Raw genomic sequence first — 24,294 nt, forward strand, 5'->3', positions numbered from 1 at the left:
GAGGGCCCATGTCATTGGCTAGCAATTAAACTAACTAGAAATTACCCCCTAAGCTAATAATACGGGCCAGCCAGTGGTGGCTGTACACACGCACGCACACCACACATGCCCAGCCATGGCCACGGCCATATCTACTAGATCGGCAACGCGCCTTGGCGCGAGGGGGCCGGTCCAAGCGTTTTGCCTATGTCATTAGGAACTTAGGCATAGCATTTACACTTATACAGGGTAATACTAAATTAAAGAAAAATTCAATTGCGGTAAAAAATAAAGCACGATGGAGCACAAGATAAACATTGGTTTATAAGGCAGAATCAAACTTGGTGCGTTTACATGACCACAAAAGATAGCCATTTGACATCAGGTTCAATACCAAAAGCGAGAACACATAAGAGAAGGTAATAAGAGCAGGAACATAATAAACATTGTCAATTAAGGAGTCATTATTACTAAGCATACTAATAGGCGCCGTAATCCATCCGGCTTGTCGATGTACTTCACAGGGACTACCTCGCACGAACCTGATACAAACAAACTGTGAGATGTATGTAATTGAATGATTTATGTACTCAAGCATCAACCCTACTATCTTGAACTTGAACAATAAGCCAATCAGAATCAATATGGTCTAAGCAAGCAATAGCCCTTATCTAATATAGGAAACACACAACATAGAAAGCATCACATGAGAGGTAAGGTGGTATACAGAGGAATGCAAGAACTTGCAGCGGCGTTGTGTGGCAATGTAATGGAGAGTACCTATTGTTTGTTTCTGTGACAGGGGTTGATGTGGTTTCCCTTCCAGTGGCATGCTGTGGATGAGCAATGGTTAAGGAAAACGAGCATTAAGCACTGGAGGATAACACAGAGGGATGAAAGTATTGTGCCGTCGTTTACCTCGGAAAGCACTTTCTGGCTGGTCTGTGGAGTATTATGATGGTTAGGAGGCAACACAGCAGCTCCTTGTTTATCCTCAGGCTGGGGTTTCTGCTTGGCGGCAGTCAGTAAAGAGAGCTGGTTGCCCAGGGCATTGGCCTTATCATAGAGAGTCGAGGACCAGAACTCCTCAGCCTGAAGTTTCCTTTTGCATATTTTCAGCTCTGCAAAGTTTGCATCATCGATTGTGACTATACCTGTTTTCTGTAGGTACGCGAGGGCAGCAACACATGTAGATTCGATGTGTGGGGCATGGAATTCCTTTCTTGTGCTTGACATGCTTTTGCTGTGGGGAGGTAGGTCAATGGAGAGAGAGACGTCGACATCATCGCTGCTTGTACCGGTAAAAGTGAATGGATGGAGTGTGCCACCAATTGTTTCAATTGCTCGTTCAAGAATGAATTGCTTGCTGATGGTGACGTGGATTGGAGACAGCTTTGATTGTACAGGAGGTAAACTTTTTATATTAGCATGCCATGAGCCATGAAATTGAGGAATGAAGAGAAGAACGATACAATAAGAGCTTTCAACTAACCGGAGGAAGGTTCTTGATCAGCAGCCCATCATCTATCGGGACGTTCACGAACGAGGTTGCCATTGCGGAGGATCCATCAGCCATGGTGTTGCCTGAACTGGAAGAGGAGCTCGGTGCAGAGTAGGCAGCTGATGGAAGGCCAACTTTCTCAAACACAGTATCCAAGATGATATGGCGAAACCTGGTTCAGAAATCATGACACAGTAAGAATGGAGTGAATGTGTTATTGTAAAGGCAGGGGGTAAGGCAAATGCCAGTCGATGTCAACCTATATGTAATTTCAGGAAATTTGCAGGAATTTTTTATCAGTGTGAATTTGTTATTTGTAAGAAAAAAAATTAAGCTCTGGGACAACTCTGTATGTAATTTCATACATCACAGCTTTAATATAGCTCAGGACATGATAAAGAACGTTTGTTTTTTACTGGAGAGCAAATCAGTACATGTGGTAGATGCAGTAAATGAGATAGGTTTAAAATTGAACGTGGTGAGCCCGAGTATGCACAGCCCCTAGATGAGACATGTGTTTCTCTTCAGAGACGGACGCGAGATGCTATGCCAATCAGTTTTTTTGTCAGTCATCTAGTAAAATCAGAGGGGGGATGTGACGGGTGTCAGCTCACCTGTGCAAGCCCCCGCAGACAGTTGTTGGTGGAGCAGGCGGAAGGCGCTGGGTTAGGAACAGGGAGTTTCTCGGGCGCCAGCGTGATCTGATCACGGAGCTCGTCGGCGGCCATCACGTTCTGATCAAGGAGCTGGTCGGCGACCATGGCGACCTGAAATCCCCAGATGTGGGCACGTATTTAGAGTCCAAGGGAAATAAAATGAAAAAGGGGAACGTAGCACAATTTTTACAATGTAGAGAAGAGGCAAAAATAGAAATAGGGGGAGAGCTGCAGATTAGATGGACATACCGTGTAGCAAAATAAAAGGGCAGATTCAAAACTAAATAAATATACATAAAAGACCAAAAATCTAGTACGTATATATATTCTTTGCTGATGCAGATGCTCGAGAAACGTAGCACAATTTGTACATTAAGAGAAGAAAACCTTGCGCAGAATAAAATGCACAACGACTCAATGGGAAAGCTAAGCGAAGATGCAAAGCCCTCTGCCTCTTCCAAGGGCCCTCGGCACACAGGATTGTTTTTAATTGAAACAAAGTAGAGCCTATTGATGCATCAGCTAGTGCAGGAAGAGTAAAATAGCTCAATATCCAGTTCTTTATGAGCATAACTCTACGTGTCGTCGATGAGAACATATATTTCAGCGATATCCCAACACTGCTATAAATCATGTATACCAAAATTAAATGGGTAGAATCAAAACCAAATAGATACAGTATCTTATTGAAGACAACAAAGACGAAATGTAATACTGTATCTTATTGCTGAGGTGCCATAGTGCAGCAAATGCATGAATGAAAAAGAGCAATGTAGCACAATTTATACAATAACACAACAAAGGTATGAAAGGAAGAAAACCATGAATAAAATGCAGGAACGACTAAATGGGGCAAAGAAACAGAACATGCAAGTAACAAAGGACATACAGTTGCAAATAATAGCATAGTTTGAACGAGAGATGTGAAACCCTCTGCTTGCTTCCCGGGCCCTCGGCACACATGATTGTTTTTTATTCAAACAAAGTAGAACCTATTGATGCATTTACTAATTCAAAGCATTCTGAGCATAAAATAGCTCAACATCCTGTTTGCTATGAGCTATCTCATAAGTGAAGTAGATGATAACATATACTACAGTGAGATCCCAATACTGCTATATAAATCATTAATATATTGAGAAGAATCAAACCAATAATATTCAAAAATATACATAAGCACATAACCACAAATTGTAGAAAGAGAGGTCATATTTAATTAAAAAAATGGGAGGCTCAGAGTTGGCTCGTCTATCATATAGCCACTCTGTATCCGATAAGTTTAGTGATCCGTGTTGGAGATGTCCTTAAACCCGTGGACATTTCAGCATTCAAATGGTTGCTCACCGAAAGCAAGCTGTCCTGATTTGCACACTTCCACCTAGTCACACAAAACCCTAACCCCAACCCATACCATAAAAACAAGCGATGGTATCTGATCACAGTACACCTCTGAATGAGCCTTGCTCATCATCGCCATCAACAACACTTAGCGCAATCCCACAAAAAGAATAACGGAGAGAAGCCAATTCTCAAAGAACAAAAGATGACCAGAAACCACACAAGAATCGGTGAAAGCAGAAAGAATCACTATATCAGGAGCAAATCATGATCTGGTGGACACAAAAACTGGGACATGCACAAGTAAATGGCTCAGATATACCCCATCTCGACGCCATAACTGAATTTCTGGTAGAATAACCATGAACATCTTATATTTGTGAACGGAGGGAGTAATAATTAGCCGCTAAACTGGTTACTTGTTGTGACACGATCCATCCTAGTTTAGCACCAACTGAATCAATTCAGGTGTTTGATAGAAGCTCTCACGGGGAAGCTATATCATCACAGCCATTCATGAACATGACACGAAAGAAACAGTAATCTTGACATCTGAACTTGCCCTTAAGTTGAAGCCAATAACTTAGTAAAGAGTAACCAAAAGTACAAACTGATAAGTAGATAAAGAATAGAAAAGAAGGATGAAATTGTCAAGTCAAATAGAAGCAAACTGACCCAGCACCAAATAAAATGGTTTCAAAAACTATCCAAGGGACAGCAGAATTATCATAGCCTTTCAAGAATAAGGAAGAACAGAAACAAAAGAACGGAAGACAAGAATAAGTACGGCTGGAGTACTGTTCCTAAAACAACAGAACTGGTTGACATACTGCAAAACCAACAAAATGATACTAACTTGCAAAACAGTCCTTTGCATCCACCAGAACATGATTTTACATGGATGCTAGTGAGCAAGAACACAAATTCCCAAAAAGGGAAAGATCAGTTAAAATTTTGTTGAGGAAACTATCATTTTTACTCAGAATAATCGAACACAAGTTTATGTCAGCCATGTTTTATCATCATCGCCCCAGTTAAACTGGTTAATTGCTATGACACAAACCATCCTAGTTTAGCACCAACTGAATCAATTCAGGTGTTAGATAGAAGCTCTCACAGAGAAGCTATATCATCACAGCCATTCATGAACATGACATGAAAGAAACCATAATCTTGACATCTGAACACCCTATATGACCCTTAAGTTGAAACCAGTAAAGAAGTGAGGAGTAACCAAAAGTACAAATTGATAAGTAGATAAAGAGTATAGTAGAAGAATGAGATTATCAAAAGTCAAATAGCAAATGAAACAAGCAAACTGACCCCGACCCCAATAAGGTAATCCCAAAAACTATCCAAGAGACAGCAGAATTATCACAACCATTCAAGGAAAAGTAAGAACAGAAAAGAAAAAGCCCGAATGCACCAAACTGGCTCCCACAATGGACAACAAAATCAAGAGAAGGCAAACCAAACACCACAAGAGGTGATTTGCGTGTATCTGCTCCTAATGAGATAGCAAATGCCAGAACCGTGACAATTCATCACTTCTAAACATCAAAAGGCGATAAGAATAAATAAATGTGTAGAGGGCACAATATTAGTTGCATTGAGATTTGAGAGGGCTCAGATTCGCCTTTGATATATCATACAACCTAGCTCCACCATCTTCTTTCACCAGATCAACCCCACCAATGAAGTCGAGCTCCTCTGGTTATCACTCAACAGAATGACCATCCAAGAGAGAGCCGTCAATATTCAATGAGAATGAAAAGGTTCGAAAAGAGGGGGGAGTGGGTTTTTTAAGCCCACAGCTCCTCGAATAATCGAAGAAAAGTTTATGTCAGCCAAATTTTATCATCATCGCCCCAGATAAGTTTCCGACATGGTTCACCCAAAAGGTAGGGTGGGAAACCACCTGAAGGACGGCGTCGAATCGAGAAGGAGAAGCGCCGGCGACGAGAGAGAACGAGATCCAGAAAGAGGGAGACGAGAGGGACGAATGAGAGGACGAAAGGGTGGGTCGCTGCCCTCCCCCACCCCATAGCCGGACGAGCAAACCACCGCACGCCACGCACGACCCCCGAGAGCGAAAAGACCGAAACACCCTCGGCAGGGGCAGGATTTTACGTGCGGTGGCATGAGATCATTCCCCCGCCGACGCGCGCGACGAGGCGACCGGGCCGGAACCAAGCCACGGTCGCTGACAACGGAGGCCCACCCGCGAACGGACCCACACATCAGCGACTTTAGAACGGTAAAAACGAAGTAAAAACGAGCGGGGGGAGGCGCCAGCAGTAGATTTTTTCGATCCGATTTCGATCCGACGGCGCAGATTCCTCCAGATGTCGATCCAACGGACGAAAACGCATCAAGCGGCCCGATCCAACGGCTGAGAACCGCGATCGCTGAGGAGCCTCCGGCATCCACTCGTCTCTTATTCCAACATGGTTCATTTTGTGCTGAGCTTTTCCAAAAAGGGTCAAAACACTGATTTCGGCCGCAGCATGGTACACACATGCATGCATGCATGCATACGTCACTCGGGTTGAGAGTTCTGACACCATTGACAATGTCAAGGCCAAGATCAAGGACAAGGAGGGCATCCGCCCTGACCAGCAGGGCCTTATCTTTGCTGGTAAGCAGCTGGACGATGGCCGCAGCCTCACTGACTACAACAACCCGAAGGAGTCCACCCTTCACCTGCTGTCACCTCCGTGGTGGCCATCCATCCATCAGTCTGAGGAGCTACTCATACCTGGCCTCAACTAACCAAACCTCCAGCTCGGAGCACACCTCTCAGATAACACCGTGCGGTTCCCAGCCCACGCCACAACCGGATCCAAGGCAATGGAATGTCGGTGGCTGGCGGCACCATAGCGACGGGACTGAGAGGGCGGCCACCGAAATGATGGGTCAGTCAGCAAGTCCGGCTGTAGATGCTCTTAGTATCCACCACCACCAGCACCAGTGTCTTGATTGCTCAAGACAATGATTATTTCAGCAACAATCTTCATCATAGCTCCGCCACTATTTTCTCTGATGAGAAAGAGGTTGCACACCAAGCAACATGACCATGATATTTCTTTACAGAGGGAGTACACATCACATTCATGCATGCGTGCACGCATGGAGCGATCAGGCTCAGGAGCTGCTCATACCTGGCGTCAGCCGACCAAACCTCCCAGCGCGGAACACGCATCAGACCACAAACACCGTACGGTTCCAAGCCCACGCCGCAACCAAATCCAAGCCAATGGAGCGGCGGCGGCTGGCGGCGCTGTAGCGGTGCGGAACTGACGCGGCGGCCACCGGGAGGATGGTTCAGCGATCCGGCAACGAGCGCTCGCCTGATTCGGGTTAGGGTTTGGGTTCAGGTGCGGGCGTCCACACCGAGGGAGAGAGAGAGGGAGGGAGTATGCAGGGGAGCACTAACCAGGACAGGACGGAGGTAGTACCAAATCCTAAGCAAGATGCAGCCAAGCGAGAAATCCATGGACGGCGGCTCAGATCAGATCCCGCGCCAGCCCGGCCAAGCCCTTGATCGAAACCCGCCGCTCGGTCCCCAGCCCGCACGGCCGTGGACGGCTCCCGCAGCGGCGGCGGCCCCGAGGGGCCTCCAAGCCGATGCGCGGTCCGGCGCGGGGGAGGGGAGGGGCTGGCCCCGAGGAGCGGCGAGTCCGTCCGTCGGTCGGCTGCCTCCACCATCATCCCGTCGTTCGCCCGCCCTCTCAGTCCGAGGCCGAGGCGGCCGCGCGAACCAGAGCAGCCCGGCCGCCTCGGCCTCCGTGAGCGTGAGCAGGCATCCCGGTCGAGCTCCCGGCGGCGAAGGAGATGACGGCGGCTGGGTAGGGAGGCGAGCGCGGGGTAGGGTGTGAAACCACCTGAAGGACGGTGTCGAATCGAGAAGGAGAAGCGCCGGCGACGAGAGAGAACGAGATCCAGAAAGAGGGAGACGAGAGGGACGAATGAGAGCACGAAAGGGTGGGTCGCTGCCCTCCCCCACCCCATAGCCGGACGAGCAAACCACCGCACGCCACGCACGACCCCCGGGAGCGAAAAGACCGAAACACCCTCGGCGGGGGCAGGATTCTACGTGCGGTGGCACGGGATCTTTCCCCCGCTGACGCGCGCGACGGTGCGACCGGGCTGGAACCAAGCCGCGGTCGATGACAACAGGGCCCCACCAGCGGACGGACCCACACGGCAGCGACTCTAGAACGGTTAGAACGCAGTAAAAACGAGCGTGGGGAGGCGCCAGCAGTTTTTTTTTTCGATCCGATTTCGATCCGACGGCGCAGGTTCCTCCACCTATCGATCCAACGGACGAAAACGCATCAAGGGAGAGATCCAACGGCTGAAAAGCTCAAATCGCTGAGGAGCCTCCTGCATCCACTCCTCTCTTATTTCTGGATTAGCAGCGACAAGTAGCAGCATTAGGAGCAGCAAAACTAGGATGCGTTTGGATGCTGGGCTATCCCTCCATGGGACAGGGATAGCAGTTTTTTAAGTGGATAGCAGTCGTTTGTTTCACGGGCGAGTTGGGATAGGGATGGCTAGATGCTTCGAATATTCGTCCAAAACTCGGCTCCGCGGGTCCGCGAAAATCTCGCGGATGTGGGCATCCCGCGCGCGCGGGGGGCGCGAAGGGAGCCCGCGAAACGTTTTTCGGCGCCGTCTCGTTTCATTCGCCTCCCACAAAAGGGCAACCTTATCTCTTTTCCCCTTTCCATTTCACTTCTCTCCTGTCCAGCGGCGGCGGCAGATCGAAGCCCGACGACGGCGGTGAGTGCGCAGCGGCGCCAGCAGATCGAAGCCCGACGACGGCGGTGAGTGCGCAGCGTCGTGGCTCTCTCCTTCTTTTCCTCCGCTCCTCATCTGCCATCAGAGGTCATGGCGGCGGCGGTCAGCACAGGTGAGTGCCGCGCGCGGCCGCCGGAGGCCTGAGGATAGCGGCGTCGTCCCTGCTTCTCTCCGGCCGGCGCGCCTGCTGTGCGCCCCGTGCGCGGGTGCTGCGCCGGCCCTGCATTTGTCCGGCAAGTGCGCATGCTGTGCGCCGCGTGAGAGCAGATGTTGTGCGCGGTACGCCGGCCTGCTAGCTGCTTGGCCCTGCTTGCTGCGCGGATCTTGCTAGCTCTGCAGCCAAACTTGCTTTGTGTACTGCGGCGGCCAGATGTACTGATGCATGTTTTCTCCATTGATTGTCTATCCAACATGCTAATCTTTTTTTGTTGTTTCTTTGTGCTGCAGTAGCTCAGGTCAAAGGCAGGTCAAAGGCGACAGGGAAGTCAGGGACTACTACATCTTCCTATCGTTGATTTTCTCCCCAAAATCTAAGGTAACTTGTTAACTGCTCCTCCTATGTACTGCTTGACAGAGGATGTACATGTTAACTTGTTCCTGCTGAAGTTATATCATTTATACTATTATATTGTAGATGGACAAAAAGACAAAGATGTTAATTTGTGCGGCAGTGGCACAATGGTTTATCAATATGATAGCTTTGGTTGTTCAATCTAGAAAAAGAAAAAGGAGAGAAGCAATTACATATGCCCCAATCGATGAGAGAGATAGGATGAGAAGAGAGTACTTTGATAACAAAGTATGGAAAAATGATACAACTAGTGTGAACATGCTCAGGCTTCGGAGGGCACCATTCTTTCGGTTTTGTCAACTCTTTAGAGATCGCAATTTGCTAAAAGACACAGTCCATATGTCTATTGAGCAACAAGTAGCAATGTTTTTGCACACCGTTGGTCATAATGTCAGGAATAGGGTAATTGGAGGGAATTTTGGTAGATCCGGGGAAGTTGTTAGCCGGTATTTCCATAGAGTACTCCATGCAATTGGTGAGCTTCGAGATGACCTTATTAGGAAGCCTTCATTGGAGACTCAAACCAAAGTAGAAGGAAACTACCGGTGGGATCCATACTTTAAGGTATGAGATTGAGTGACAACTACATTTTGTCATTGTAGAAACAAATCTGTTTAGATCCTAATTTTTTTGGGTGTTATTTCCATCAAATAGGATTGTATTGGAGCTATTGATGGCACACATGTACGTGCCTCTGTTACTCCTGATATGGAGCCTGCTTTTCGTGGTAGAAAGAAACATACTACTCAAAATGTGATGGCGGCTGTTGATTTTGATCTTCGATTCACATATGTGTTGGCTGGTTGGGAAGGGACAGCACATGATGCTACAGTTTTACGTGATGCTTTAATACGTGAAAACGGTCTACGTGTCCCACAAGGTAATAGATTAACTGTGTAGATACATGTTGTCAATGAGATTTTGGTATATATGTAAGTAACCCAAATGTTTGTCATACTTAGGAAAATTTTATCTAGTTGATGCTGGATATGGAGTCAAACCAGGGTTCTTGCCACCTTTTCGTGGTGTGAGGTACCATTTGAATGAGTGGGGAAACAATCCTGTGCAAAATGAGAAGGAGCTGTTCAACCTTAGGCATTCTTCTCTTCGCACAACCGTAGAACGTGCATTTGGGTCATTGAAGAGAAGATTCAAAATTCTTGATGATGCCACTCCATTCTTTCTTTATCCTACTCAAGTAGATATTGTTGTGGCTTGCTGCATCATTCAAAATTGGGTTCTAAATGATGGGATTGATGAATATATCATACCTGAGGATGAATGGGTGCCAAATATCACTCATGCTTCAACATCAACTGGACAAGCAGAAGAACATGCATACATGGTTAACTTTAGGCAAGGCCTTGCCGATCAAATGTGGGAAGACCGACAAAACTATATGCAACATCAAAACGTGTAGTAGCTACCATGTCATTTAGTTTGCTGCGACAATCTATTGTACTTTCTTGTTGGAACTATTGTTTTGCTAGAATTACTTTGTAATGTCATTTTATTCGTTGTAATATTTGCTGAATTGGTTATTCGTCTCCAAATACTTGTGGAATTGGTTCTTTACCTCCAAATGCTTGCTGAATTGGTTCATTATCTCTAAATACTTGCTGAAATTTATTCATTGTGTCTAAATATTTGTTGCAATTTCAGGATATGGCTGCTAGGCAAATTTCATGGACACCTACCATGTCATCATACATGCTAGCGAACCTATGTGATGTGGTGACCGGTGGCCATAGAACCGGTACCGCCTTCAAGAATGTACATTGGAATGCTTGTGCCATGGCTATGAATGAACATTTTAACCGCACCGACTTAATTGGAACCCACATCACAAATCATACAAGGACATGGAAGAGGAAGTATAAACAGATAGTGCACCTCAAATCATTGAGTGGTGCACTTTGGGATGAAGAGAACTTTATGATTGTTCTTGATCATGAGCATTACACAAACCACATTAAGGTATCTATTTCACCGCCCTTTTAGTACTTGATGAATTTGGTTATATATATATGCAAATCCTTGCCGAAATGAGCTATTTCTTTGCTGGAATGACTCCATTCACTGCTGGAATAAGTAATTTTATATCAAAATCCTTGCTGAAATGAGCTTTTTCATGCATTATCACTTGCTTGCACTTCTTTATACTCCATTTCCTTGATGGGATAAGTACTTTTATATCCAAATCCTTGCTGAAATGAGCTTTTTCATGCATTATATCTTGCTGGAATTTATTCTTTCATGCATTATAGCCTGCTGGAATTTATTCTTTCATGCATTATAACTTGCTATAATTTATTTGTATTCCCATTCCTTGCTGAAATGATTACCTTTGTTTATAAAGGACCACAAAGAAGATGAACCCTTCCTTAACAAGCCTATTAAACATTATGAAGAGATGCTGGTTATCGTTGGAGCTAGCATGGCTACAGGGCAATATGCAAAAGGCTCAAGTGACCCTTTAGGTACAGATGTGATTGATCTTGAAGAACCGAAAGCCAACAAAGCTGCTGCCCCTCATGAAGAGGTTTCCCAATCACCCACTTGTGGCGAGTCAGCTGCTCCCAAGTTGAAGAAAGCCAAAACCAATCTTTCTGCAGAAGACAGGATGCATGCAACCATAATGGCTTCAAGTGAAAGGCTTGCTGTTGCCATAGAGAAACTTATTAGTAGCGCCAACCCCGCCATTGATGGTCTTTGGGATGAGATGAAAGAACTCCCTGGTTTTGATTTGGATTCCCTTGCACATTACTATGCCTATTTGGTTGACAATCCTCATGTTGCAACAACATTCAAGGTCTTGGGAGATGTCCAGAGAAAGGTTTGGGTCTCTAGGTATGTGAAGAGTACCTTCCCTGAAGCCGACGCATGATGAGTTTATATGGGTAGTTTGACTTGTACTTTTGATGACAACCAAAACAATGGAGCTAATGGGTTGTATGGACTTGTTCTTTTGATTACAACCAAAACATTGAACTATGCATGGGTTGTATAACTATATATTTGATCAAGTATTCTATGGAATGTCGAGCTATATATTCTATTACTTGTTGAAATGCTTTTTTCATGCATTATCACTTGCTGAAATTTGTTCTTTCATGCATTATAATTTGCTGAAATTTGTTCTTTCATGCATTCTAACTTGTTGAAATTTATTTTTTCGTTCATTATAACTTGCTGGAGTTTGTTTTGGTATGGTGCTCAAGATTCTAAAAATGTTCTTATACTTGCTGTTGTACATATCATATTTGATTGCCTCATATTGAAAAATGGCTAACCTCACCCACCAACCAAACAGAAAAATGGCTATCCCCAACCAAGATTTAACCTTCAAACCAAACAAAACATGGGCTAATCTCATCCATCAACCAAACAGAAAATATGGTTAACCTTATCATGCTGGATAGGGATGCCCATAGCCACCCCAGCATCTCCTTCTATCCAAACGCATCCCTAGCATACAGGAGCAGCGGTGTCGGCTATGCAGTAGAGTAGTAGTAAGCAGCAACGTCGAAAGTAGAGGCAGCAGGAACAGCTATCAGCGGCACCGACAGTAGCAGCTAGTGACAGCATCACCTAGCGGCAGCAGCAGTACTAAGAGCATCTCTGGCCGCGCCCCCAACAGGCCCCCCAGGCGACTTTTTCGGCGATGGCGCCAAAAAAACGCCCCAGTCGTGCCCCCGAACGACGAAAAGCACCAGTTCGGCCCTTTTTTCCGCCCGGCGGCCGCAGGCCGAACCCGGCGCGCTGAGGGGCTATCGGGGGCTCCGGCGCAAGGGACAAGCGCGGCTGGCCCATGCCGTCAGGTGAAAAGCCAAGATTTTCTTCCCCGACTCGCCTCCCACCCCCCGCGCTCTCGGCCGCCACTAGCTATATCCCGGCACAGCCCGCCGCCCTTCACCGCTAGATAGCCATTCCCCGTCGGAAAAAATAGCAGAGGTTCGCCGTGGCAGCCCCTCCGGCCGCAGTTGGGCGTTTCCAGCCGCGGAGGGGCAATTTAGCGGCAGGTGCATGCCCACCGGGCGCAAGGTGTTCAGCGATTTGCCTGCCTCGACGATGGACTCAGATGACGAGGAAGCGCTCGCCGCGCTGCTAGAGGAGGAAGCCGAGGCCGACGTCCAGGAAGAAGAGCATCTCATGGTGCTCGCCGCCCTCGCCCAGCTGCTGGCGAGCAATGAAAAGCCGCGGCGAGGTGGCTCGGCGCCGGGGCGGGTGAAAGCAAAGAACCGGCATCGTCTCGAAGGCTACTGTATGCTCTACTCCGACTACTTCGCCGATGCTCCACTTCACGGCGACAAAACATTTCGGTGTCGTTATCGGATGAGCCGAAAGCTCTTCCTCAGGATTGTGAATTCCATCTGGGAGTTCGGAACCTACTTCAAATGCAAGATGGATTGCACCGGCAAACTTGGATTCACCTCGATCCAGAAGTGCACGACAGCGATGAGGATGCTTGCATACGGAGCTCCCGGCGACTCACAGGACGACTAAGGGCGCATGGCCGAGTCCACCAGCATAGAGTGTTTCTACAAGTTCTGTCGGGCAGTGGTGGCAGTGTTTGGACCGCAATACTTGAGAACACCCAATGCAGAAGACACATCTCGGATCCTAGCACAAAATGCAGCAAGAGGATTTCCTGGGATGCTTGGAAGCATCGACTGTATGCATTGGAAATGGAAGAATTGCCCATTTGCTTGGCAGGGGATGTACAAAGGCTCCAAAGGCGGTTGCAGTGTGGTACTTGAGGCGGTGGCCACACATGACCTCTGGATTTGGCACTCCTTTGGTATGCCAGGAACTCACAATGATATCAACGTGCTGCAGTGCTCTCCTGTCTTTGCCAAGCTTGTTGAAGGTCATTCTCCTCCGGTGAACTTCGAGATCAATGGACGACACTACAACAAGGGGTACTATCTAGCTGATGGCATCTATCCAAGATGGTCGACATTTGTGAAGACCATCTCAAACCCTGTGCCAAGAGGCAAGAACGTCTGGTTTGCGAAGATTCAGGAGGCTTGCAGGAAGGATGTCGAGCGGGCATTTGGTGTACTCCAATCTCGATTTTCTATTGTCCGGTACCCCGCTTAGACCTGGTCAAAAGATCAAATGTGGGAGATCATGACCTGCTGTGTCATCTTGCACAACATGATCATTGAGAGCGAGCAGGAAGAGCCAGTGTTTGACACTGAACCATACCACAAGCAGGGTCCTCTTGCCCAAGTTGATCACCAGCTACCAGCAACCTGGACTGCCTACCTCAGTATGCGTCAGGAGATCCGAGACCTACAGGTGCATCATCAACTGCAGCAAGATCTGATAGAGCACCTATGGAGGCTCAAGGGCGACGCCGGGCGCGACGTGTGATGACATATGAGTTTTTATTTGTTGAACTATATAATTTGTATTGAACTATTTTGTTGAAGTATTTGATTTTTCTGTGATGAAATATGTGATAAAAAAATACTTATGTTGATAATTGAACGCCAAGCCACGGCGAACCACGCCGAATATGGGCCTATTCTCGCCCATATGGGCTTTTTATTCGCCAAAATGGGGCTGAAAAGCGGGCCAGGCGTCTGGGGCCGAGCTGGGGGTGACGACTCGGCGAAAAACCGCCCTCAGTGCCGAATGTATCACCGGCTCGCCCCCAGGGGGCGATTTTTATGCGTCCTCGGGGGGGCCAACGGCTGGAAATGCTCTAAGCAGCAGCAACAACAACAACCAAGAGCTGGAGCGGCAAGAAGGTAGTGGCAGCGGCTTCAGTCAGCAGCGGCTAGCGAACAACAGGGGAGGAGCAGTAGCAGCTCACAAGGCCGCACGAAGCAGCATGCGGGCATGGGCGGCATGCGAGGTTGGCAGGGACAGGGGGACGCGCGCGAGCGCGGAGGCCGCATGCGCGGGCGGGCAATAGGCACGCCAGGGGCGTGGACTGGACGTGGGCTAGGAAGTGGGCGCGGTCGCGATGACCACGGCTACTGGAAGGAACATGGACGGCACGGGGAGGCGTAACGGAGTGACAAACGGAGGGGGGGACGAGGGGAATGGGGGTGCCGCTCACAGGGGGAGGCAGAGGATGTGTCCGACGAGGCGGACGAGCTCCAGTGAGGTAGATCGGGCGAGGCAGCAACGGTTGTAGGTGAGGAAGACGTGTCGATTCCGGCGATGCGGGGTGGCTCCGCTCTGATCCAATGGTGAGGTAGACGAAGAGGACGATGGCGGAGCTCGTGGACACATTCCTACAGCGCGGGGATGATAGTGGCCGCGAGAACGACGAGGACCATGGGGGCAATGGTTCGGCTCTGAGCGAGGTGGAAGGAAGCGGCGCAAGGAGAGGGACAAGGGTTGGCTAGGTCATGCAGGGGAGGCTGGTGCGGCTTATGTAGGCGAGGGGAGGCTGATGGATAGTCGGCACGTGGTCGGCGCCATGGCAGATGGCCTCCACAACTGCCCTGCCTCCACTGTAGCGAGAGGTCGAAGGCAGGGGAGGTGGGCTGGGCCTCCCCCTAGACAACATGGGTCTCAATTTTTGTTTCTTTCCTCTTTTCTTTAGTTTCCTTAATCCCTTTTCTGGTTTCTATATTCTTTACTCTTTTGCACTTTATTTTAAAAGCAAATGATTTTAGTTACAGATGAAACTTGGTAGATAAATACTAGGGAGTGTAATGAGCTAGGCCAGAAAGTTATAATTTATTTTGACAACCTACATATTTGTTTAAATTTAAAGGCCCCAACATAATTGGTGTTTGTCCAATTTTAATTGGGTTAAAGGCATTTTAAATATTCAAATAATTTTGGTTTACTCATGAAAATTAGTTAGTGAATATTCGCAACCTTTTGAATATTTTTAGTTTACTGTTCTAACAAATTATAAATTGACTTGTTATTTGAATTTGAATTTAAACTTGGTTGAATCAAGTGAGGTTTAGAAATTTTTTAATCATGATGACTTGGCATCATTAACAGGGTTCACTATAGCTTAATTATCCGGGCGTCACAATTCTCCTCCACTACAAGAAATCTTGTCCCGAGATTTAAGCGGTGGAGTAAAGGGGGAAAAGTGCTGGTAGCGAAAACCTAACAAGTCTTCTCGGTCTTGGCTGCCCTTTTGAAGAGGTTGATCCCTTTCGTTGATGTTTTCATTTCTCTCCTTCAAGTCACCATGATCAAGTCATCATCCTTTCTTCGGGATCTCCATCATCCTACGAACGCAACCAAGGGGAAAAACTCCGGAAGAACGCATCTCCACAAAGCTGGGCATCTGACGGTGAACTCAATGGGAAATACACAAGGTACCCCACGAGTTGTATTTCAGTGAATTCGTATGATGGTACCAAAGTTTCAAACGGGTAGGCAATCAATCGATGACTAGACAGAAGCTGGAATGGGGGTTTGAACAACGATAATAACATGGTGTTTGATTCCAGGATGAATAATGGTATAGAATTTAGCTCGTGAATCACATACGAAGCCAGGTGCAAAGGATACATTAGAATCTGGGTTGTAAAGAAGAGTCAGGTTTCGATCCAGTGGACCTGTGGGTTATGGGCCCACCATGTGGGTTGAAAATAGGAAGGGTGGTGACATCTTGCACAGCCGCGACAGGGAAGCATATCAGTGGATAGCTTGTCAACTATGTCGGCAACAATGTCGGTACCAAGGACGGGGAACAAAGAGAACCATTTTCCTGCTTTTTGAACGAGGCGAACCAATTGGCAAAGTTATCACCCATCGGTGGTTACCAAAATGTCATCAACAATAGTAACAGGATCTTACAGACAGAGTGGTACAACAAGGTGCCTACCTAAGCAGGGAATTATCTCTGCTTAGTTAAGTCAGATTTAGGAAAGGTTAAACAAAAGAATGGAAAGGAAAACACGATTATCAGATTAAATAGAACAATGGAAAGGAAAATAGTGATTACACACAATTATTAGGAGTATATCCTTCCCATGTACAAGCAGAACATGACATACAAGGTAGGAGAGCAAGTACCCAACCATTCAGATAAGAGGCAAGGATTAATCAAGATGTTACCCATACAACGGTGTTTGGATAACTGACCAAGAAACATTTAGCATCGTGCCTCTAATGTTCTTGTTGAAGAGCAGGGTATCATAGTCATGCTTCGAGGTAGCAATGATATGGTGTTTCAATCAAGGGCCAGACTTTGGATACACAAATGATCCATCAGGAGCAACTTATAAAAATAAGTCTTACAATTTCCTCCAGGAAGAATGGTTATCCTTGCAAAAGAAATAATAATGATAGGTCCTCCAGCCAGGGGGTGCTAGGCATGACATCATATTACCGGGTCATCAAAGGACCAACATCATAACTCCTGGAAAGTTGCCCCATTCATCATATCTGACCGAGATTTAGATCCGATTGGTGTCATGATACCTCAGACTCAGGATGTCCGAGAAGAAAAGGTGCAACACAAATCGATGAAATGACATTGCAAGATTATCGGGAAATGAACTATGGGAGCGAGTTCCTGAAACAATAGTTCATCATTAAACCAAGGAGGGGATGAGAAGGTGGCTGATGGGCTCAGCGACAATTCATCGAGAATTCCAAACGGATGGATTTCCACAATAATGTGAACAAGAAGATGACACTTGTCAATTCAAATGATATAATGTTGTATGCTCTAGGAAAACATACACCATGAATCATTAGTTGAAAGGTGTGCCCGAAATATGACCTTAGGCAGCGAGCTCAATGTTAGAGTGATGATTCAATAACCAACAGTCTAAGAACGAACTATCGATCGTTAACTTCAAAGCAATAGGGTTGCTAGAAGTACAGAACTCAAACAACATTGTTAGCATATTGGTATCCTGGTTAAAAACAACACGGGGACCAAGAAAGAATGGTGATGGTGAGAACTATCTTCATACCGAGAATTTCGAAGAGGTGGAGCAATCCCAACAACATTCTCGACAGAAAAGACAGTAATACTTCAAGGCAGAACACAACACTGGTTGGAGAGCAAGTTGTATTCATAATGTGGACAAGTTCGTGATGAAAGGAAGTCAAGGGTGTTGTCGATGATAATAAAAATCATCGAGGGCAAGGAGGGTATTTCTCATCATGAACACAGTTGGCATCTCGGAAGAAGTCAAAGTGTTGAAGGTGAGCCGACACATTTGCCGGGAGGTTTCGAGAGGATGCAATCAAACAAAGCAAGGGAATGGCGAAGTGGCAAGTTATAGGATCAATATATAAGATGCAAGCTCGGAACCAAGGTTGCCTTTCAAGACAAGCAACATGATGTTGAAAGCTTGACGTAAGTCGTGCTCACACACTGAAGAATTCATGCACCAGAGAAGGACGAGGTAGCACAGTCAAAGATAGCAAGACCAGGATGCAGACGATAGTCTAGGAATGATCAGATTGAGTTCATAATTTCCTAGTAAAAATACTAGGGGTATTTGATTTGTAGTGCGGAATAATTCCACTAGTCGGTGTCCTTGGTTGACAACAACCCAGAACCCGTAGAGTGATTACGACAAGGAAAGACATTACTTCAACAAAGTTAGTAAGATGTGTGATACGTCTCCGTCGTATCTACTTTTCCAAACACTTTTGCCCTTGTTTTGGACTCTAACTTGTATGATTTGAATGGAACTACCCGGACTGACGATGTTTTCAACAGAATTGCCATGGTGTTGTTTTATGTGCAGAAAACAAAAGTTCTCAGAATGTCCTGAAACTCCACGGAATATCTTAGAATAAAAAATAAAAAATCCTTGCCAAAGATGAAGGCCAGGGGGGCCACACCCTGTTCACGAGGGTGGGGGGCGCGCCCCTCCCCCCTGGGTGAGCCCCCCTACCTTGTGGGCCCCCTGGTGGCCCTCCGACGCCAACTCCAACTTCATATATTGGCTTTCGGGGAGAAAGTTTCATCGTGTTTTATGATACAGAGCCGCCACCAAGCCCTAATCTCTCTCGGGAGGGCTGATCTGGAGTCCGTTCGGGGCTCCAAAGAGGGGGATTCGTCACCGTCGTCATCATCAACCATCCTCCATCACCAATTTCATGATGCTCACCGTCGTGTGTGAGTAATTGCATCGTAGGCTTGTTGGACGGTGATGGGTTGGATGAGATTTATCATGTAATCGAGTTAGTTTTGTTAGGGTTTGATCCCTAGTATCCATTATGTTCTGAGATTGATGTTGCTATGACTTTGCTATGCTTAATGCTTGTCACTAGGGCCCGAGTGCCATGATTTCAGATCTGAACCTATTATGTTTTCATGAATATATGTGTGTTCTAGATCCTATCTTGCAAGTCTATAGTCACCTACTATGTGTTATGATCCGGCAACCCCGAAGTGACAATAATCGGGACCACTCTCGGTGATGACCATAGTTTGAGGAGTTCATGTATTCACTATGTGCTAATGCTTTGTTCCGGTTTTCTATTAAAAGGAGGCCTTAATATCCCTTAGTTTCCAATAGGACCCCGCTGCCACGGGAGGGTAGGACAAAAGATGTCATGCAAGTTCTTTTCCATAAGCACGTATGACTATATACGGAATACATGCCTACACTACATTGATGAACTGGAGCTAGTTCTTTGTCACCCTATGTTATGACTGTTACATGACGAATCGCATCCGGCATAATTATCCATCGCTAATCCGGTGCCTACGAGTTTTCCATATACTGGTTCTCGCTTATTTACTTTTCCGTTACTACTGTTACAATCACTATAAAATACCAAAAACATTACTTTTGCTGTCTTTACTTTTGTTACCGTTACCACCACTATCATATTACTTTGCTACTAAACACTTTGCTGCAGATACTAAGTTTCCAGGTGTGGTTGAATTGACAACTCAGCTGCTAATACTTGAGAATATTCTTTGGCTCCCCTTGTGTCGAATCAACAAATTTGGGTTGAATACTCTACCCTCGAAAACTGTTGCGATCCCCTATACTTGTGGGTTATCAAGACCTTTTTCTAGCGCCGTTGCCGGGGAGCATAGCTCTATTCTTTGAGTCACTTGGGATTTATATCTGTTGGACACTATGAAGAACTTGAAAGACGCTAAGACAACAATTTATCCCTCAACTATGAGGGGAGGTAAGGAACTGCCATCTAGCTCTGCACTTGATTCACCTTCTGTTATGAGTAAGCTAGCGACACCTAAATATGCTTCTGCTATTCGTTCTGATATGTCGCATGTTATTGATGATGCCACTTCTGCTATGCATGATACTTATGATGAAACTACTTCTATGCTTGATACTACTGTGCCACTTGGTGAATATCTTGATGAGCAAATTGCTAGGTCTAGAGAAAGAGAAATTAGTGAACCTGAACACGATGATGTGAGTGATGATGAACCTATGCCTTCTATTCCTGAGGGTTATCTTTTTAATGCTGAATCTTTTGAAGTTGTTCTTGCTTGCCATGATAAACTTGAACGTAAGAGGTTACTAATTAAGTGGAGTAAGGAATCTTTTAGAGGTAGAATGAGACCCGACCCTGCTTTTGCTACTTCACCTATCTGTGTTCCTGATCAGGATTATTATGATATTTCTGTTGATCCAGATATAATTACTTTGGTTGAATCTGATCCTTTTTATGGCTATGAATCTGAAACTGTTGTGGCACATCTTTGTAAGCTAGATGATATAGCTGCCCTGTTTACTAATAATCTGAGATCGCGCCACTTCTATTTACTCAAAATATTTCCGTTCTCATTAAAGGGTGATGCTAAGAAATGGTTTAATTCTCTTGATCCTGGTTGTGTGCAAAGTCCCCAGGATATGATTTATCACTTCTCTGCTAAATATTTCCCTGCTCATAAGAAACAAGCTTCTTTGAGGGAATATACAATTTTGTGCAAATTGAAGAAGAGAGTCTCCCACAAGCTTGGGGGAGGCTTCTCAAGTTACTTAATGCTTTGCCTGATCATCCTCTTAAGAAACCTGAAATATTTGATATCTTTTATAATGGACTAACTGATGCTTCCAGAGATTACCTGGATAGTTGTGTTGGTTCTCTTTTCAGGGAAAAAACACCGGATGATGCTGAAATTTTATTGAATAATATGTTGGCAAATGAAAATAATTGGGCACCTCCTGAGCCAACTCCTGAACCAACTCCTGAGCCAATTACTGAGCCTATTCCTAAACCAACTCCGAAGAAGAGAGGTGTTCTATTTCTCAGTCCCGAAGATATGCAAGAGGCAAAGAAATCTATGAAAGAAAAAGGTATTAAAGCTGAAGATGTTAAGAATTTACCTCCTATTGAAGAAATACATGGTCTTAATTTACCGCCTGTTGAAGAAGTGTATGATCTCAATTACTTATTTACTGAAGAACCTCCCGATATCCCGACATAGGTAGTAAAGGTAAATTCTCTCTATAGGTATGATAAAGCTGAAGTCCCTCCTACTAAAATTGCTAGTCAGTGCTTGGATGAGTTTGATAACTTTATGTTTAAGCAAGATGACTTTAATGCTTATTTTGGTAGACAACTAAAAAAAGATGCCTTTATGATTAAATGCTTGAGTGATTATATGGCTGATATTAGAGGCGAACTTAAACTTGTTAGCAAACATGCTTCTATGGTTACCACTCAAGTAGAACAAGTACTTAAAGCTCAGAAAGAAGCGCTTGATGAAATGAATAGTAAGAAAAATGATTATGCTGTTAGAGTGGCTACTAGAACTGGTAGAATGACTCAGGAACCTTTGTATCCTGAAGGCCACCCTAAGAGAATCGAGCAAGATTATCAGAGAAACAATATTGATATACCTAGTTCTTCTAAGAGGAAGAAAAAGAAAAATGATAGGACTGTGCAGACTTCTAGTGAACCTATTGCTGAACCACCTGATAATCCAAATGACATCTCTATTTCTGATGCTGAAACACAATTAGGTGATGAACATGAACCTAGTGATAATGTTAAGGATAATGTTCATGTTGATGCTCAACCTAGTAATGATAATGAAGTAGAAGTTGAACCTGTTGTTGATCTTGATAACCCACAATCAAAGAATCAATGTTATGATAAAAGAGACTTCATTGCTAGGAAACATGGTAAAGAAAGGGAACCATGGGTTCAGAAACCCATGCCTTTTCCTCCCAAACCATACAAGAAAAAGGATGATGAGGATTTTGAGCGCTTTGCTGAAATGATTAGACCCATCTTTTGCATATGCGATTAACTAATGTGCTCAAAACAAATCCTTATGCTAAGTATATGAAGGATATCATTACTAATAAAAGAAAGATACCGGAAGCTGAAATTTCCACCATGCTTGCTAATTATACTTTTAAGGGTGGAATACCAAAGAAACTTGGAGATCCAGGAGTACCTACTATACCATGCTCCATTAAAAGAAATTATGTTAAAACTGCTTTATGTGATCTTGGAGCCGGTGTTAGTGTTATGCCTCTCTCTTTATATCGTAGACTTGACTTGAATAAGTTGTCACCTACTGAAATATCTTTGCAAATGGCTGATAAATCAACTGCTATACCTGTCGGTATTTGTGAGGATGTGCCTGTTGTAGTTGCGAACGTTACTATTTTAACGGACTTTGTTATTCTTGATATTCCCGAGGATGATAATATGTCTATTATTCTTGGAAGACCTTTCCTTAATACTGCAGGGGCTGTTATTGATTGCAACAAAGGCAATGCCACTTTTCATGTTAATGGTAATGAGCATACGATACACTTTCCGAGGAAACAACCTCAAGTTTATAGTATCAACTCTATTGGAAAAATTCCATCCATTATATTTGGAGGTTTTGAATTTCCTCTCCCTACTGTCAAGAAGAAATATGATAAACTCAATATTGGGGATGTCCATATCCCCGTTGAGGTAACATAGTGTTATTCGAAATTTCTCCGGTTCCATGTTAATCGGAATGAGTTTGTTAACAAGACTTGATCAACCTTGTTAGTGGATTCATTTTGATGAGCATGAGATGGATGAAACTAGAAGCACAACCTTATGTACCCTCTTTATATTTTCTGTTACTTAGTAGAAATAAAGTAAAATAGTATTTTTCTGCCTGTTTCCTGACTTATCCGTGCAATATAAAAATATCCCGAAAATAAAAGTCCTCAGAATGCCATGCCAATTTAATATGATTTTTTCAGGAATATTTGAGGATTTTTAGTGCAAAAATTACCGCGGGGGGAGCTGCCACCTGGCCACGAGGGTGGAGGGCGCGCCCCCTGCCTTGTGGGCCCACGGTGGCCCTCCTCCACTTATCCCTGCATCCATCTTCTTCCTCTGTCTCACACAAATACGAAAAACCAACTCAAGCACGAGTTCCAGCCCCCGTTGCTGTGATTTTCGATCTCCTTGCTCAAAGCACCTCTCGCAAAACTGCTTGGGGAGATTGTTCCTTGGTATGTTACTCCTCCATTGCTCCAATTAGTTTTTGTTCTAGTGCTTTATTCATTGCAAATTTGTGCTGCATAGGTGACCATGTTCTTCAGCTTGCATGTCAAATTTATATGGTTCCAAGTAGTTCTAATGCTTGATATATGCTCTAGGCACTTGTATGAGTAGTTGCTATCAGTTTTATTGAAGTTGGTTCTTTTATTTGAAGTTACTAAAAATTTCAGATTGTTTCAGAAATAATGAAGAGACTTTTGAGGGGCTCGTCGAGCCGAAGCTCTAAGGAAAAACAAAAGGAAGAAGAGGAGAAGCCCAAACTTAATTTACCTCGCACCGCGGAGGTCCGGCCTTGTGAATGGCCTTCCGATGACTTCTTGAGGAGAGCTGGGATTCATGAAGATTTCTATTTATTGATTGAGAACGCCGGCCTCACCGACTTCCTCTGCGACCAACATCATCAGTATCTCTTACTCACAAATACTTTTGGGCAAAACTTCTACTTTTTCCCTAAGAAATCACCTCCAACAGTAGAGTTTCATTTATATGACGTTGTTAAAGAGATGACATTAGCAGAATTTTGCGAGGTTTGCAAAATACCTTTCGAGGGTTCTTTAGATGAACCACACTGTAATGAAGTAGAAGCTTTTATTGACACCATCACTGTGGGAGAAACCAGGAAGGTTTCTGATGCAAGAATTACTAGCATACATTTCCCCGTTTTACGCTACTTTGCCTTATTTGCTAGTCGTTGCTTGATTGGTCGCGGGAACTGTGGGAACCTTAGTATTCCTGATATTATTATTTTGCTCTATGGTTTATACCGCAATAACTCTGTTAGTATGGGTGGAATTGTTGCTAGACGGTTGAGTATGAACCGTACTAAGGGCCCAATATTTGGAGGCATTTATGCTTCGCGCCTAGCTGAATATTTTGAAATACCTATTAGGCATGAGGAGAAAGAAGAAACGACACTGCCCCGTGCTTATTTAGATTACAAGAGTATGATAGTGCATGATTTCCTTGTTAAGAGTCGCGATGGGGAGCTTAAATATAAA

The 24,294-nt window shown here is 45.1% G+C and overlaps 1 protein-coding gene across 1 annotated transcript; it reads right to left on the bottom strand.

The window, feature by feature from the left end:
* Positions 1-280: 280 nt before the first annotated feature.
* On the bottom strand, positions 281-7,565 carry LOC119322818. Its single transcript, XM_037596353.1, has 6 exons — positions 6,911-7,565; positions 2,095-2,247; positions 1,472-1,652; positions 898-1,371; positions 760-812; positions 281-521 (listed from the first exon to the last, which is right to left on the bottom strand). The coding sequence occupies exons 3-6, from the start codon at positions 1,553-1,555 to the stop codon at positions 302-304; spliced, it is 831 nt and encodes a 276-aa protein (XP_037452250.1). The 5' UTR covers positions 1,556-1,652; positions 2,095-2,247; positions 6,911-7,565; the 3' UTR covers positions 281-301.
* Positions 7,566-24,294: the final 16,729 nt, after the last annotated feature.

The sequence above is a fragment of the Triticum dicoccoides genome, chromosome 6B (assembly GCF_002162155.2).
Source record: "Triticum dicoccoides isolate Atlit2015 ecotype Zavitan chromosome 6B, WEW_v2.0, whole genome shotgun sequence".
Classification (NCBI taxonomy): Eukaryota; Viridiplantae; Streptophyta; class Magnoliopsida; order Poales; family Poaceae; genus Triticum; species Triticum dicoccoides.

Bases quoted from the DNA above. Each gene is read 5' to 3' on its own strand.
- LOC119322818 (XM_037596353.1), bottom strand. From the start codon at position 1,555: ATGGCTGATGGATCCTCCGCAATGGCAACCTCGTTCGTGAACGTCCCG. The intron at 1,372-1,471 runs GTTAGTTGAAAG...GTACAATCAAAG, and splicing joins TGATCAAGAACCTTCCTCCG to CTGTCTCCAATCCACGTCAC. The intron at 522-759 runs GTACTCTCCATT...TGTTTGTATCAG, and splicing joins GTCACAGAAACAAACAATAG to GTTCGTGCGAGGTAGTCCCT.